The following is a 15,146-nucleotide window of genomic DNA, read 5'->3' on the forward strand; positions in this document are numbered from 1 at the left end:
CACATGGGACAAATCTTGCATCAATTGGTTGTGATGTCATTGCGATTTTCCATCTTCGTTGCGGCCTCTGAGACAGGTGTTCTCTACAGAGTTTTAATTCGCTCTCCTCAAGAGACAATTAACGTAGCCCGGGAAGCGCTTGAATCACTTTCATCCCCGTTGTTGAGATGGGCGTATGAGGAGCCCCATGAAATACCGAGATTCGTGACAGGGTCTGTTCGAGAATTGGTGGAGTCCCGGTTTCCTTTTTGGCAAGTCATTAACCGGCGGGTTTTGGATAAAGGCTGTTTTCATCCTCTGAAGCTGTTCAAACATGCTTCTCAGACTATCTACAGCAAAACGAAAGCAGGTGTCGACGGATCAACGCAGCAAAGGGCAATGCTACGGTCTTCAACGTCACATTTAAAGTGGGAGCAAAAACTGGCAGTTCAAACGCTGAAAACTATGGCGCTAAACGCCTTTTTGCGTTTCGCATCTACGAGCGGAGGTCTCTACTCGTTACGGTGGAATCATTCAAAACCCTTGAAAAGTTCAGGAATCTTTTAAACAAAGTACAGTCCGCCGCGGACTTCATGTTCGATTTGTCACAGGAGCTGCTACACTACGTTGCATCTCTGGAGGTAATGGATAGGAGAAATAATGACATGCGCACGGATGATAGTGCTGCCAAAATCTCTGACAATGATGCTAAACGTCTTGTTGGCTTAGCAAAGGGGCGAAAGCGCAAGAGATTATTTTTCTTCAATTCAGAGGACGGCAAAGGACTGAGGCTCTCCGTCAGCGGGCATCAACCTAGACAGGGTCCGGTTCACTACTGTACACTTTGCAGTCAAAACAGTGGCTCTTGTAGAGGACATAGGACGAAGTATCAATGCACACTTTGCAGCACATTTCTTTGTATCCGAACCTACCCCGGCTTGCGCAAAAGTTGTTTTGAGGTATGGCACACAGCAAAGCATCTATCCCTGAGAAGCCTCCACCAAGCTCCGCCGATTGAGAGACAGGCAGTGCCAGAGCACGGCGAAAATGAAGGGACTGAGCCGATTATCGGCGAAAATGGAGCTACGAAGAACCATCAGAGTCCATCTTCTGAACAACCTGTGGCACAGAGACTACGCAGTCATCACCGTGGAAGTGTTTGATACACATGTCGTCAATGTAGAAGTAAGCCGTATTGTGTATCATTCGTGTATGGAAAGGTCAAGCTATGGTCTTTATTGAGCAGTATACTGATCAGAACGCTGTTTTTCGGGTGCTTGTGAGGTCTCCTGAGACCAGACTTCATGTTTAAATAAATCTGCCCGTATTTGGCTATGTAGCGCCAAACCATGCCGACATGTGTAACTGACTCTGTATTGTGGCCCTATGCGGTTTGTTTTGGTATTAGTAGACGCACTGCGAAACACGCGGAGTCGGAAGGTTCTGTGCAGTATACTGATCATAAAAAAATGGCATTAGGGATATTACTACTTCAGCCTTACTCAATTCTTTGTTGAATTGGCAATACAGAGATAGTAAGTTGAGCAACTACGCATCCGGCCCCAGTCCGCAGTTGCCGTCGATAGTCCAAAAGCGAGATCATCGTTCCGGAAGTGGCCGGCGTGGAGGGGCGGCTGGATGTGGAGACGGATTCGGGGGATGTGGAGACGAGGGTGAGCTTGCCGAGGGTGGTGTCGATACGCACAGGACTGGGGGATGTGAGACTGGGGCTGCCGGAGCGCTTGAAGGCCGGGGTCGTGCTGGAGGGGGAGACGCTGGATGTGCAGAATGGCGTGCTGGAGAGGGAGGAGGGAGAGGGAAAGATGGTCCGAGGGGAGATGGGCGAGGGGGACGGGCAGGGGGACAGGGCGTCTGTGCATGCCAGAGCTCCCGTGGGGGTCGTAGTGGTGAGAAAGCAGAGCTGGTGCCAGGTGTCCGCTCCTGCCAGCAGGAGCTGATGCGAAGTTCGCCGGACGGGACGAAGGAGGAGTTTCCGAGATGGGCAGTTCTGGTATATTGCAATTATTACATTTTGTCGTTATTCACGGCGCATGCGCAGTTTTGAATGAGGGCGAGCGGGGCGTAATTGTGCAATTCCAGCGTGCGGGGGCACACTGAATGTTGTGTCCGACTACCTCCCCGCGGGCGACGACTATCCCGCGATGCCCTTTACTGGCGACTCGTTGCTCATCCGCGTCTGCGTCCGTGGCCGCATGGACTTCCAAGACGGCGACCCGGAGGCCCTGTTACGTAGTGTCATTGAGAGACTGTTCTCATTGCCGCCCGATACCGTCGTGTACCGGGCACACGACTATCGCAGATTATTGTTTTCCACCATAGCCGATTAGATAGTGCACCATCCAAGGCTCAATATCGGGAATACGATAGTTGAAATCAACGAGAGCGTGCGCGATTTGAAATTGGCTTTTTCACACGTCTTTCGGTTGTGAAACTCTAGGCTAGCTTTGGCACTTCACACAGGGGCCCGAGTACTTTCTTCCAGTTCCAAATGCTTATACGCACTTCTCTGTTTCGTCTTTGCCGTGCTTACAAGACAAGCCAGTCTAGCAGGCGGCGTTTCTTCTACACGAACCACACCTCGGGGCTTGCGGATCCTCACAAGTTGTCGCACTTCAGCGCTCAAAGCTTTCTCCACATGTTTGACAAGGACCAGAACATTTTCCTCTTCGCCCAAACACTTTCGCACGCTTCCTTTTCCGTCCTTGCCTAATTCGCAGGATTGTCTTTTTTCGCCGTCTTAAAATTGGTTGGCGATCATGTTCTATGTCTTCATCGTCCATGTGATCATCCGCATCGTCGTTTGGATGCTGTTCAAGAAAGTTATAGGCAACACGAAACATTTGTCCAGGAACGCCATTGCCGTTATGCATTCCATCTGCGGAGTCATATTCATCTCCTAAATCAGCATCGTCGTAGTCAAGTAAGTCATGTTCGTCGTGATCACCGGGTACTTCGTAGTGTATCCCCTCACTGTCTGCATCCATATTGTCGTCATCTGCTACGATATCATCCTCACTATTGTCGCCACCAGCTATTATTTCGTACGTGTCCCGCAATAGCTCGTCAACTTCATCTAAGACTAAGACCTCGTCATTGACTTCCACTGGGGCGCCGGAATCCAGGATCGGAGGAAACTGAAATCGAGTGCGGTTAGAGTGATCATCATCTTGTCTCGCCTGATTTTTGTTGGGGCATTTCGCCATCCACATCGAGCGAATAACCAGCGATTTCGTCATCTCGATTCTGGACTTCGTCGTTGTCTGAGCTGTAGTCATCCAGATCATTGTGTATAAGCTGGTCATCGTCGGGAAAAGGGGCAAATCTGTGATCGTCGTGAGCATCAATGTCGTCATGGGGAAAGTGACGCACGTATTGGCGCAACGTGATCGATGGAAATGATTGCAGAGGTCTTGCCGAAATTCCTTCACTGTTTGATAACCTTGCGATTAAAGCTGTGCAGCTCTCGTCAAATGACTCACCGTATAAAGTTGCCAGTCCCGCCAGACAGCAGGGCAATCTGCAAAGCGTCTGTTCCTAGTTAGTTGACTTCATGGGGCTGCAATCACTCATTGATGAAACAGGTTTTAATTTTATCTGTGTGAGGAGGGGCTGGATACGTCTGAGCCACCGAGATTGACAGTCGCCCAAAACGAAAGTCAGTCTAATAGACGCATAACTATGCAGCCTGAGAACTTCGTAAGGGAGGACGACGTGAATGGGAAGAAAGACATTGCCGTCCAGTGTAAAACGTCCGCGGTGAAGTGGCTTTCGGGTATGCGCGTGGTTTGATGTGGATGATGTTCAAACTGGGTCCAGTTTTGCTTTTTGCAAGCCCGTTTCCAATCGATTTAGCAAACAGACCCGCAGGAGGCTGGTGCGGATGCGTCGCGGGCGATATCGGACGCGGCGGCGATCCTGCAAGAAGCCGGAAAGGTCGGGGAGGAGTTGTACATGCCAAACAACAGGACGTGTGGAAGGAGATGGTACGGCAGACGTCAATCCCACGCGAGAGCGGTGCGCGCGAGTTGGAGCTGGACGCGTTCGAGATAGAGCGACAGCTGGGGACGGCTGGGAACGGCAGGAGAGTTCGCGGAGGTGGCCGTAGCGGCGGTAAAGAGGTGCGCAGAACGGAGCTCGATGCTGGGAAACTCCCAGACCCCCGTCGAAATGCGCGTTTCCAATCCGTTGACCTTCGTTTCGTCCTTTCCCTCCCGCGCCCGTCCATGCTGCCCTCCAACCGCCCTCTCACGATGATGGGTGCGTCGACTGATTGAAGCTGACGGTGCGTGGACTCATCATCCTGATCTGATCATTTGTGCCACGGTCCCTTCTCCTTTGTCCCATAGAAAACGTCCTTACATCTCCGGGGACGATACGGGGAGCGAGACCAGACTGCAGAGAGCAGTTCGATTAGAAAAAAAATCAATCACTCGAGCAAACCTCAACTTCTCATGCGATGGTAACTAATCTGGAACAAATCTTCAGTTTTTAATTAAATAATCAAGTTCTTCGTCTTCTCTCCTGCCAGCACTGCAATCTGTCCTGGAGTCGCTAGCCCGTCTGTTCGCGACACGCACCGGCACCACCTTTGGTATCTACAGCCAAGTGCGTCTCTCCCAGCGCCTGCAATCAGCTTCATCATCCCCTGTGCCGCACACATGACCTCCTTGTCCAAGAACAACGCACACCCTACCCATGTTGCGGAGACGACTGGAGAGCGGCCAGTCAGCATCTGAAAGTCGATCTGGTAAGCAGCAAGGGGAGGGTGCATCGCAGGACAGCCCTCTGCCGAAGACGCACGGGGGTGGACGATGTGGTTCATCTTCACCCGGGTCGCCGAAGAAGAAGAAAGCCAAGCCTGAAATTTGAGGTCCTCTTGTTTTTTTTCCGACTTGTCGCTGAGTGAGTCCGCAGGCGTCCGTTTGATATGAGCGTAGACATCAAGATGCATGTCAGAGTATGAATAGGAGCATGCCACCGTTCGCGTTGGAAACAGAAGGCCTTTATCGCGTCGCAAATATGTCTTCTGCACACGGCGAAGGAGAGTTGTCTCCGGCGCGCAGAGGCAAACGTTACGCTTTTGGGTGTGCGTGTCAGATATGCGGGCTACTTTTCGTTAGTAATGGCTGTGAAGATAAACTGGATCTATATTACTTCTCACAACTTTCTCACAACTATGGCTTTTCATTTACTATCTTCAATTGCTTGCATGATTTGGCATAATCAAGAACACTATCTAGTTGTCCGCTATAATATCTGTCACGGCTAACCCGCACAGACTGCAAATCTGACTTCCCTTCCAAAGAGCATATCTTTTCTTACCTTTCTGTATGCTTTTGCTCTACTTGTTTCTTTCTGGACGGGCTGTTGGTGCCCGAACCATTGGGCGAACCATTGTGGTGGCTTTGGGTTGGACTTCTATCGCGCTTTTTCAACCTCTTGTTCTCTTCCCTCAATTTATCTATCTCTACATCTTTCTCTGCAATCTTTGCTTCTTTCTCTGTAATCTTTGCATCTTTCTCTGTAATCTTTGCATCTTTCTCTGCAATCTTTGCATCTTTCTTTGCAATTTTTGTGTCCCTGTGCTGCAGCTCGTACGCAATCACCTTAGTGCCACTCGGAGGATTGAGCAACTCTTTCACCGTTATCTTGTCTTCACGGCTGAAGATACGGCATATGACGGACTCATTTCCCCGATAGATCTTTCTGTGGTACATCGGCGAACTGCCACTGGCGCGAGTGGTTATAGTAGGATCGCCAGACCCTTGTCGGTCTCCGTCCTTGTCGCTTCGGCCATGAAGTTTACCCACAATGACGCAAGCATCTTTTCCACCAACTCCACCACGGTCGACAATAACGTATTCTTCGATGTTGGCTCGGCGGTACGCTCTCCACTTATCGTCGAGGTCGATATTGCGAGTGGAGGGACTCGTGACCTCAAACACGAGTACGGGGGGATCAACGTTTTTTCCAAACCTGATTGTCTTTGATTGCTCGCCTGCTGTGGACTCCATAGCTCTATCGTCACGATATTTGCCGATGGAGACATCCGGCTCGCGTACCGTGTCCGATTTGCCAGAGGAACTAGACCCACCTGGGGAGGACGTAGGTGAGCCGGAGTCATCGAACACCTCACCGAACTGAGCCTCCAGAGCCCTCCTGCGACTCGGTATGTACACTTTTCCGCGTCCATAAATGGTTATGTACGCTTTCTTAGTGGCGTGAGCAACTTGAGCTTTGCTGATAATGTAGGACACTATGCGTTCGTGCAAGTTATCGCCCATCCTTGGTGAGAAGACAAGCAGGCCGTCGACGAGGTCGTATTTCTCACGGTCACCTTGCGGAAGTTCGGCGTACCGCGTAAACGTGCAGGGGGTAAGATGAAGGGCCCTGGGTTCTTCGTCGATGTGGTCCGAATGACCTGGTCGTTTTGCCACTTGTGCAGGACCTGGAAAATCTGCAACAAGTTCGTCGACGATTGCAGACGGGGCGCTATTGTTGTCCTTCGTTATGGTTGAGGCCATGTCCATGCAGTGCCGTCGATCCGTGCGGTCGACACGGGCTTTAGGGGTTATATAGAATGGTTCTTGAAAGCTGGAAGACGCCAGGTAACTTTGGATGATCACCAGGACGACTGAAATAGCCAGTTTATCCCGAAAAACTGCAGATCTAAAATATTAAAGGAGGGAGGAATGAAGGGTCCACTGCAAACGTTATTTTGGAAAACACGTGTTTTGGCTAAAGGCTAACATGTACATTCGAGTCACGACAACTTGTTTGTCTCAGTTGGCCTACGCATCCTGCTACTTTCCTAAAATCAAATCGCATTTCCTATTCATCCGCATACTTGCTTATCCTATTTGCCTACTTCCCCGACCCTCCCCCACCCTTCTTCGAGCCTTGTCCGCAGAGGTCTTTCTTCTTGCCTTTCTTCTTGTCCGGGCTGTCGCTGCGCGAGTAATTTTTGTCCTTGCTTCCGCTTGCCCCTGTTTCATCCGGACTTCTGTCGTTTCGGCCGCGCTTATTCAACCTCTTGTTCTCTTCCCTCAATTTATCTATCTCTACATCTTTCTCTGCAATCTTTGCTTCTTTCTCTGTAATCTTTGCATCTTTCTCTGTAATCTTTGCATCTTGCTCTGCAATCTTTGCATCTTTCTTTGCAATTTTTGTGTCCCTGTGCTGCAGCTCGTACGCAATCACCTTAGTGCCACTCGGAGGATTGAGCAACTCTTTCACCGTTATCTTGTCTTCACGGCTGAAGATACGGCATATGACGGACTCATTTCCCCGATAGATCTTTCTGTGGTACATCGGCGAACTGCCACTGGCGCGAGTGGTTATAGTAGGATCGCCAGACCCTTGTCGGTCTCCGTCCTCGTCGCTTCGGCCATGAAGTTTACTGTGGCGTGGGCAGTGCTTTCGGGATGCCGTGAGATTTGCCAAACGCGGTTGAAAATCCGAGCAAAACTCGCGGCCAAAACACGTGTTTTCCAACATAACGTTTGCAGTGGACCCTTCATTCCTCCCTCCTTTATTATTTTAGATCTCCAGTTTTTCGGGATAAACTGGCTATTTCAGTCGTCCTGGTGATCATCCAAAGTTACCTGGCGTCTTCCAGCTTTCAAGAACCATTCTATATAACCCCTAAAGCCCGTGTCGACCGCACGGATCGACGGCACTGCATGGACATGGCCTCAACCATAACGAAGGACAACAATAGCGCCCCGTCTGCAATCGTCGACGAACTTGTTGCAGATTTTCCAGGTCCTGCACAAGTGGCAAAACGACCAGGTCATTCGGACCACATCGACGAAGAACCCAGGGCCCTTCATCTTACCCCCTGCACGTTTACGCGGTACGCCGAACTTCCGCAAGGTGACCGTGAGAAATACGACCTCGTCGACGGCCTGCTTGTCTTCTCACCAAGGATGGGCGATAACTTGCACGAACGCATAGTGTCCTACATTATCAGCAAAGCTCAAGTTGCTCACGCCACTAAGAAAGCGTACATAACCATTTATGGACGCGGAAAAGTGTACATACCGAGTCGCAGGAGGGCTCTGGAGGCTCAGTTCGGTGAGGTGTTCGATGACTCCGGCTCACCTACGTCCTCCCCAGGTGGGTCTAGTTCCTCTGGCAAATCGGACACGGTACGCGAGCCGGATGTCTCCATCGGCAAATATCGTGACGATAGAGCTATGGAGTCCACAGCAGGCGAGCAATCAAAGACAATCAGGTTTGGAAAAAACGTTGATCCCCCCGTACTCGTGTTTGAGGTCACGAGTCCCTCCACTCGCAATATCGACCTCGACGATAAGTGGAGAGCGTACCGCCGAGCCAACATCGAAGAATACGTTATTGTCGACCGTGGTGGAGTTGGTGGAAAAGATGCTTGCGTCATTGTGGGTAAACTTCATGGCCGAAGCGACAAGGACGGAGACCGACAAGGGTCTGGCGATCCTACTATAACCACTCGCGCCAGTGGCAGTTCGCCGATGTACCACAGAAAGATCTATCGGGGAAATGAGTCCGTCATATGCCGTATCTTCAGCCGTGAAGACAAGATAACGGTGAAAGAGTTGCTCAATCCTCCGAGTGGCACTAAGGTGATTGAGTACGAGCTGCAGCACAGGGACACAAAAATTGCAAAGAAAGATGCAAAGATTGCAAAGAAAGATGCAAAGATTGCAAAGAAAGATGCAAAGATTGCAAAGAAAGATGCAAAGATTACAGAGAAAGATGTAAAGATTGCAGAGAAAGATGCAAAGATTACAGAGAAAGATGCAAAGATTGCAGAGAAAGATGTAGAGATAGATAAATTGAGGGAAGAGAACAAGAGGTTGAATAAGCGCGGCCGAAACGACAGAAGTCCGGATAAAACAGGGGCAAGCGGAAGCAAGGACAAAAATTACTCGCCCAGCGACAGCCCGGACAAGAAGAAAGGCAAGAAGAAAGACCTCTGCGGACAAGGCTCGAAGAAGGGTGGGGGAGGGTCGTGGAAGTAGGCAAATAGGATAAGCAAGTATGCGGATGAATAGGAAATGCGATTTGATTTTAGGAAAGTAGCAGGATGCGTAGGCCAACTGAGACAAACAAGTTGTCGTGACTCGAATGTACATGTTAGCCTTTTGCCAAAACACGTGTTTTCCAACATAACGTTTGCAGTGGATCATTCCTCCCTCCTTTAATATTTTAGATCTCCAGCTTTTCGGGATAAACTGGCTATTTCAGTCGTCCTGGTGATCATCCAAAGTTACCTGGCGTCTTCCAGCTTTCAAAGGACAGACATTCTATATAACCCCTAAAGCCCGTGTCAACTGCACGGAACGACTGCACTGCACGGACATGGCATTTCTGGTGTGGTCCTAAATTTATTTCGGGGAGTGTATACCGTCATTGCACGTAACCGGCCAAGCCAACAGGCAATACATGTTGCGTTGTAGTGTCTGCAGAGAATTGTTGAAGCTCAAGCTTGCCATGCGCTGAAGGCTTCACACACCCTCGACGTCATGAAAGCCCCCTCGGTGATGAGGTTCAAAGCCATTTTTTACACCTATTTTCAAGTCTCTCCAATCCAGAATGCTTCTTCTGTACATGGCCGAATTCTTCATAGCGCCTTGCAACCCATTCTTTGATCTGACATAAGATTGGCAAAAGATGCCGCGCGCGGATCGCAAGCACGCATAAATTGACAAGGGCAACATCGCTTCCTTCGTCTTTTCCACCACTGCCTGAGGCAGACACCGGACAACGTTGCAGAGAATGCAGCAGCTGAACAAGAACACAAACCACAGTTTTGCAGTTCGACATAGCGAAATCGCGCGGAACGAGAGGACGAGAGTGGCGCTAAATTCTTTCCGGTGAGATTTGATAAATATGTTCCTTAGCGAGAGATTGAGTGTGATCGCCGGTGAGCGATTCGTCCGGGTGGCCAGCGACAGTAGGAGGAAGGGGGATAGCCTTAGTATGGCCAGCTGGGCTCTTGTCCATGTTGGAGCGCTCTGGGCGCAGGACACAGCACCAGACACAAGCGAGGATAGCGATGATGGCAGAACCAATAGTAATAGAAATGACTGCGATGGCGAGGTTGCGGGGCAACGTTTTGGGCCGTTGGGGAGGGGGGGTGTCAGAGCCGGAACTACCCGGTCCATTGCCCCCAGCTAGTTCTGGCGGTGGGGTGCTGTCGTCAGGTGCAGTTTGTTGGTGAAGCTTGAAGGGCTGCTTCTGGCTTTGCACGACTGAGAATGTGAGAAGGAAGACGAAGATGAGAAGGACGAAACGAATGGAGAACGCCATGGTGGGCTCACACGACGAAACGGGATGAAGGGCAAGTCGATTTCGCCAGACGTCTTGTTGGTGAGCAAGGCAGGTGTGAAGGTGATGATATGCCGCACATACTGCGGTCCTCTGCGGATTGTGATGGATGACGAGAATGGCAGGGAGCGAAAAAGGTTCATTTCCGGAGTGCCACGTGTAAATCATTACATCTAAAAATGGTGTTTACATGTGCGCACACTCCTGCTTGGACACTTGTCATTGGAAAAAGGTAAAAGCCATCCACTGGATGGATCCACTGAGCAGTGTGAGGGCCGTTCCGAACGAAGAGTTGATGGTGCCAGCACCCGAGGACCCTGACATTTGGCATGAATGGATTGGTTATAAAAAATATTGGAAATGCATTCCTCCCATTCAATCAATCCCGTTTCAAGCCAATCGACGTCTTTATCCCCCATTTCACTGTAATTACAGTGCCCTCAACGCAGGCTGGAGTCTGTGGCACTGTAAAACAGGGCATGTTAAGGCACACCCTGTGGGTATGTCTTAACATGCCCCGTTTTTCGGTAGTTTGCTTTGCTCTGCCCAAAGAGGTGATTTAGCGTGCTATGAGTGGCTCCTACGTTTTAATTTTTGAGTTTAAGAAAAGCAAGGGCTTAAGAAGCATACGGTATTTTTTAAGAATTTAAAAGTATTCCTGGCAAAACCGGGCAAGGCAAGCAAAAACCAGCCTGTTAAGACACACCCACAGGGTGTGTCTTAACAGATTGGTTTTTGCTGTGTTCTTCATACTGCATGCAGTATGCACAGCATACATACACCTCATAGTATGAGCCTCATACTATGAGGTGTGCTCCTACTGCGTCGGCCAATGCCTGAGTGGCAACAATATTTGGGCATTTGACCGGTAAAGTTAGTTCATTGTCATTGTTGTTGCTACGAGATTCATATTTTCGTAATGCTTAAAATCTCAGGGTTTCACTGTATGAATGTCGAGTGCGAGTTGGCATACGAGTACATCGCGCATGGCGTGCCACCACGGGTCTTAGCTCGAGCTGTAAATAAAGATAAAGGTGGGTCTTAGCTCTGTTGTAAATAAAGAGCTCGAAGGGCACCCGTTTGACGCAATGAACAACTCAGTTGTTACCCTTTTGTCTGTCAAACTTTCTTTGTCCCATTTCCTTCTTGCTTCGTCCTCAAAATCCCTTCTAAGCCCGGGAAGTGGCTGGAGAACAGAATGGACCGCAATAGGGAAATCAGGCGCTTCAAGCCTCTTCCTTTTCGACTGATACTACTGCTTTTCCTCTTGTTGCGGGCGTCCACTGCTACTGCCGCGGCGATACGCCAGGAGCCTCAAACAGGGCAGCCCGAGGTGAGTGATGAACCATCTAGCGAAAAAACCGGGACTTTGCTGTTGTACGTGCGCAGCTGGTGGGTTGTCGGCATCACAGTAGCATCTGCCCTGCCGTGGGCCGTCGTAGCGGTGCTGGACGCAATCGATTCCTCATATCGCACGGCTTCTATGATTCAAAACCGTTTGATAATGAGCACATGCTGCCTTCTACTCGCTTATATTTCTGGCATCATGTTCCTCGTCGTTCTCAGCGTGAACATTGTGAATGGCATTGAGGCCGGTCGTCATGATGAGGTCGCGACGGTGCTAGTACTGCTTATTTTCAACCTGTGGCACGTTGCCAGGAATGCACGTGGCTGGATGCAATTCTTTGCTCTCAAGAAACTCACCCCGTTTTTTCAGGGGGTACAGCGTTACTTGGCTGTTTCAGCAGGTAGGGACCCCAACGACACGCATGTGTGCGTGCAAGGTTTGACAAGACTCAGGATATCAAACCGATTGATAGATAATGACTGGAACCAATCAACTCCATTCCTGAGCCCATTCTACAAGATAAGATGCAGTTTTGGGGGTATTAGTCCGGGGGTTGCATCGCCAGGCATTGCCTCCCGGGTCATGAATAGAGGTGGAACCGAGCGACAGCCAACTTTTGGTGGGCATAGAGCTGCTGACAGCTTTGGTGATCCCGCCGCATTACCTGCTCTTGTCCCGGACAAAACGGAAGAAGCGTGGGCGGTGGCGGCTTGGAGGGCATGGTGGACCCAGGATACAGGTTTGCTTCACTGGCAAGTGAACAACCTTTCGGCACCAGAATCGTTTAGATGCGATAAGGAACATCGAAAACCAAACGTCGAAAATCTATTGACTCGCCAGCGAGGGCCCTCCTGGCCGACAGATCGCCCGGTAATCGACACCAAGTCCGAGGGTCAGCCTACAGTCACGACCCGAGAGCAGTGGGCGAATTGCCTACTCACGTACGGTACCGCAGAGGGTCAACAAGATACTCACGGGGAGTGTCCATCGTCGGTTGTCAACTTCAACACAGCGGCAGGTATTGCTGTGGTGGTCCGAGAGAAGACACGATTCCCGCCAAATCGCATGTCATCATTGTGGTACACAACCGCACGTTTTGAGGAGCTGTACGAAGAGAAGGCCCAGGAGGTACGAAAGATGTCCGAATTTAGGGATGTACTGTTCCCGTCATGGACATCGTGGCTGAACATCGCTCAAGATGTCGGAACGCATCTTTCCAGACCAGTATACCTCAGTGATTCATACCTCATCAATTTCGCTGGCGAGCTAGCGTCCGCTTCTCTAATCGTCGTGCGGTACCCGGAGAAGTATCGCAAACTGGTGGATCAAATATATGAGGATGGGTTAGACGCAAGATGGACGTTTGGATGGTCCGGGCTGCTGGCGTGTTTCACGCAGTTATGGACAAAGGAACGAATTCACATTGCGATGCTAAACGGGCTCTCGCTGCTGGCACTGAACAGTGGACAAGAGGTGGAACACATCGACCCGAACGTCCGATCGATGCTGTACGGATATGCAGCGTTTGCGGTGTCCACGCGAGCGGTGGGGAAGCGGATTGCGGAGGATCGCAAGGTGGAGTTGCTGCGGCGGTACACAACGGAAAGCGGGAAGACATGTCGAGGATCGGGGGTATGCGCGACCAGACTGGCTTGTAGCATCCTGAAAATTCCTGCCGAGGCATCGCACATGGACGGGTTACCCGCTTTTGCGACGGGATGGGCGAGTGAATATATGGAGTTTAAGCCCGGGAATCAAAAACCGGAGCATGGCGAGAGCCATGATGATGTGGAAATGAAGCACGGGTCGAGCAATGCATGGAGATATCCACACTCGCACATATAACGCTAACGATACGGACGCGTAACGCTGTCATTGTTTATCATGTAAAGTCACAATACTAACTTAATTCCTGCCAGTTTGCTGCTCCCCTCTCTATCTCCGAGGGTTGGCGATAAAGTACTTGTGGGGGAGATTTGGGGTACTGTACAGGGTACAGTACCCAGGAGTGGCCCCAGGACCAAAGCCTTCAAAAGATGATTTTATTGGTCTACGTGTACGCCAGGTGTACACGTGGACAATCTCCCTTTGAAGGGCGGCGGTCCTGGGAAGTGGAAGATGCTGGCGGCCCCTCTATAAGAGAAAGGGGCGCGCCGCGACACCCCGCGACAGGAGGGACACAACAGAAAAAAACAAGAACACCCGGACCGACCCCCCCTCTTGAAATAAACATCTCGCTTTTCTCTCTCCCCTACGCGCGCAGCCCCCCTTTTTAGCTGTCAACATGGTACTCTTGTGGAGGGGTGGCAAAGAAGACGGCTCCCTGTCACAGTTTGACGGGTCGAAGCCGGCCGACGTTCACAAGTTCTTCTTCGTCTTCGAGAATGTTGCCACCTCTGGCAAGTCGGACGAAGAAAGAGCATCTGAACTCCTTCGCTACCTGGAGGGAGATGCATTCGACTTCTTTTATCAAGCCTTTGTCAAGAACGGAGATATCAGTGCAGATGGCTCCGACTACCAGAAGGTCAAGAAGGCCTTGGTCGAGCGGTTCGCCCCGGTTGAATCACCTGAAGATGTGATTCGGGATGCGATGGCCGCTCGCCTTTCTTTCGGGGATCTCATTGGGTCCCTTCGAAACTCAGACCGTCTCTACGAGAAGGCGGGATTCATCGACGAAGCAAAGTTCTGACTGCTTCGCAACGCCGTGATGGAACATCTCGAGTTGGCCCAGTTTGCCATCTATCGAGGTGCGAAGACCTACAAGGCCCTATTCGACGCAATCATGGACTTCTGGTCTGGTCGCTGCGCCTTTCAGGCGGCGGCGAACTCCTTGAGCAATTCGCGCTACCAGGGGTCAGAGAGCTCGCAAGTTATGTATGAGCCGAGAGGGCAAGGTGGGTCAAAAAGGGTCATGATGCGTTCAAAAGCTCCCTTGTCTCCACTCGAGACGAAGTTTGACGCTTTAGCTGATCGACTAGCCGATATTTCCCTTATTATCAAGAAGAATCAGTCGAGGGATGACGCAACAGCATTCCGCCCCGCCCACGATCGTACTTGTTCTTATTGCAAACGACCGGGTCATGGCGCTAATAGATGCGATGCGAATCCGCATAGGGACACGAAATGCCCTCGCTGCGGAAAATTTGGTCATTCAGAGACAAGCTGTTGGGCTAGAATTGGTCCACAGAGGGGAGGTAGCGGTGCCTACCCTCCTAAGAAGACCCATACGGATATTGCCGTGTCGGGTACACGGACGGGTTCCGCAGGAAACCAGGTGAGTGTTGTGATACACAACGACCTCCCTGCTGATGAGAAGTTAGTGGCATCAGTCAAGAGAAACGCCGATGGAGAGCCGGTGGCCAAGACGCGAAAGGATGGTGGCGGCGAGCCAATGCCGTCCCTTCTCAACCCGCGTAAGTACTGGACTCCGAACCACATGAGGAAACCTCCTAAGCCCGGCCGTCGAACAAGAAAGAAGAGGACA

At 50.7% G+C, this 15,146-nt stretch overlaps 5 protein-coding genes; 3 read left to right on the forward strand and 2 right to left on the reverse strand.

Moving 5' to 3' along the window:
- Positions 1-2,141: 2,141 nt before the first annotated feature.
- Positions 2,142-3,519, forward strand: CHC_T00001170001 (hypothetical protein). XM_005718509.1 is given in 2 exon segments: positions 2,142-2,327; positions 2,328-3,519. The coding sequence occupies 1 exon segment, from the start codon at positions 2,142-2,144 to the stop codon at positions 2,325-2,327; it is 186 nt and encodes a 61-aa protein (XP_005718566.1). The 3' UTR covers positions 2,328-3,519.
- Positions 3,520-5,164: 1,645 nt separating this feature from the next.
- CHC_T00001171001 (hypothetical protein) lies at positions 5,165-6,530 on the reverse strand. XM_005718510.1 is given in 2 exon segments: positions 5,165-5,318; positions 5,319-6,530. The coding sequence occupies 1 exon segment, from the start codon at positions 6,528-6,530 to the stop codon at positions 5,319-5,321; it is 1,212 nt and encodes a 403-aa protein (XP_005718567.1). The 3' UTR covers positions 5,165-5,318.
- An 859-nt stretch (positions 6,531-7,389) lies between these two features.
- Positions 7,390-9,119, forward strand: CHC_T00001172001 (hypothetical protein). XM_005718511.1 is given in 4 exon segments: positions 7,390-7,413; positions 7,509-8,657; positions 8,677-8,745; positions 8,746-9,119. The coding sequence occupies 3 exon segments, from the start codon at positions 7,390-7,392 to the stop codon at positions 8,743-8,745; spliced, it is 1,242 nt and encodes a 413-aa protein (XP_005718568.1). The 3' UTR covers positions 8,746-9,119.
- Positions 9,120-9,351: 232 nt separating this feature from the next.
- On the reverse strand, positions 9,352-10,482 carry CHC_T00001173001 (hypothetical protein). XM_005718512.1 is given in 2 exon segments: positions 9,352-9,846; positions 9,847-10,482. The coding sequence occupies 1 exon segment, from the start codon at positions 10,480-10,482 to the stop codon at positions 9,847-9,849; it is 636 nt and encodes a 211-aa protein (XP_005718569.1). The 3' UTR covers positions 9,352-9,846.
- Positions 10,483-12,244: 1,762 nt separating this feature from the next.
- Positions 12,245-13,507, forward strand: CHC_T00001174001 (hypothetical protein). The gene has a single exon (XM_005718513.1). It carries the CDS (start codon positions 12,245-12,247, stop codon positions 13,505-13,507), a length of 1,263 nt encoding a protein of 420 aa, XP_005718570.1.
- The last annotated feature ends 1,639 nt before the right edge of the window (positions 13,508-15,146 follow it).

Source organism: Chondrus crispus, genomic scaffold (genome assembly GCF_000350225.1).
Source record: "Chondrus crispus Stackhouse genomic scaffold, scaffold_405, whole genome shotgun sequence".
Taxonomy (NCBI): Eukaryota; Rhodophyta; class Florideophyceae; order Gigartinales; family Gigartinaceae; genus Chondrus; species Chondrus crispus.

Coding starts and splice junctions, on each gene's coding strand:
- CHC_T00001170001 (XM_005718509.1), top strand. CDS start 2,142: ATGCCCTTTACTGGCGACTCGTTGCTCATCCGCGTCTGCGTCCGTGGC.
- CHC_T00001171001 (XM_005718510.1), bottom strand. CDS start 6,530: ATGGACATGGCCTCAACCATAACGAAGGACAACAATAGCGCCCCGTCT.
- CHC_T00001172001 (XM_005718511.1), top strand. CDS start 7,390: ATGAAGTTTACTGTGGCGTGGGCA. Junction 7,414..7,508: donor AGTTTACTGTGGCGTGGGCA/GTGCTTTCGGGA, acceptor TAACGTTTGCAG/TGGACCCTTCATTCCTCCCT.
- CHC_T00001173001 (XM_005718512.1), bottom strand. CDS start 10,482: ATGATTTACACGTGGCACTCCGGAAATGAACCTTTTTCGCTCCCTGCC.
- CHC_T00001174001 (XM_005718513.1), top strand. CDS start 12,245: ATGAATAGAGGTGGAACCGAGCGACAGCCAACTTTTGGTGGGCATAGA.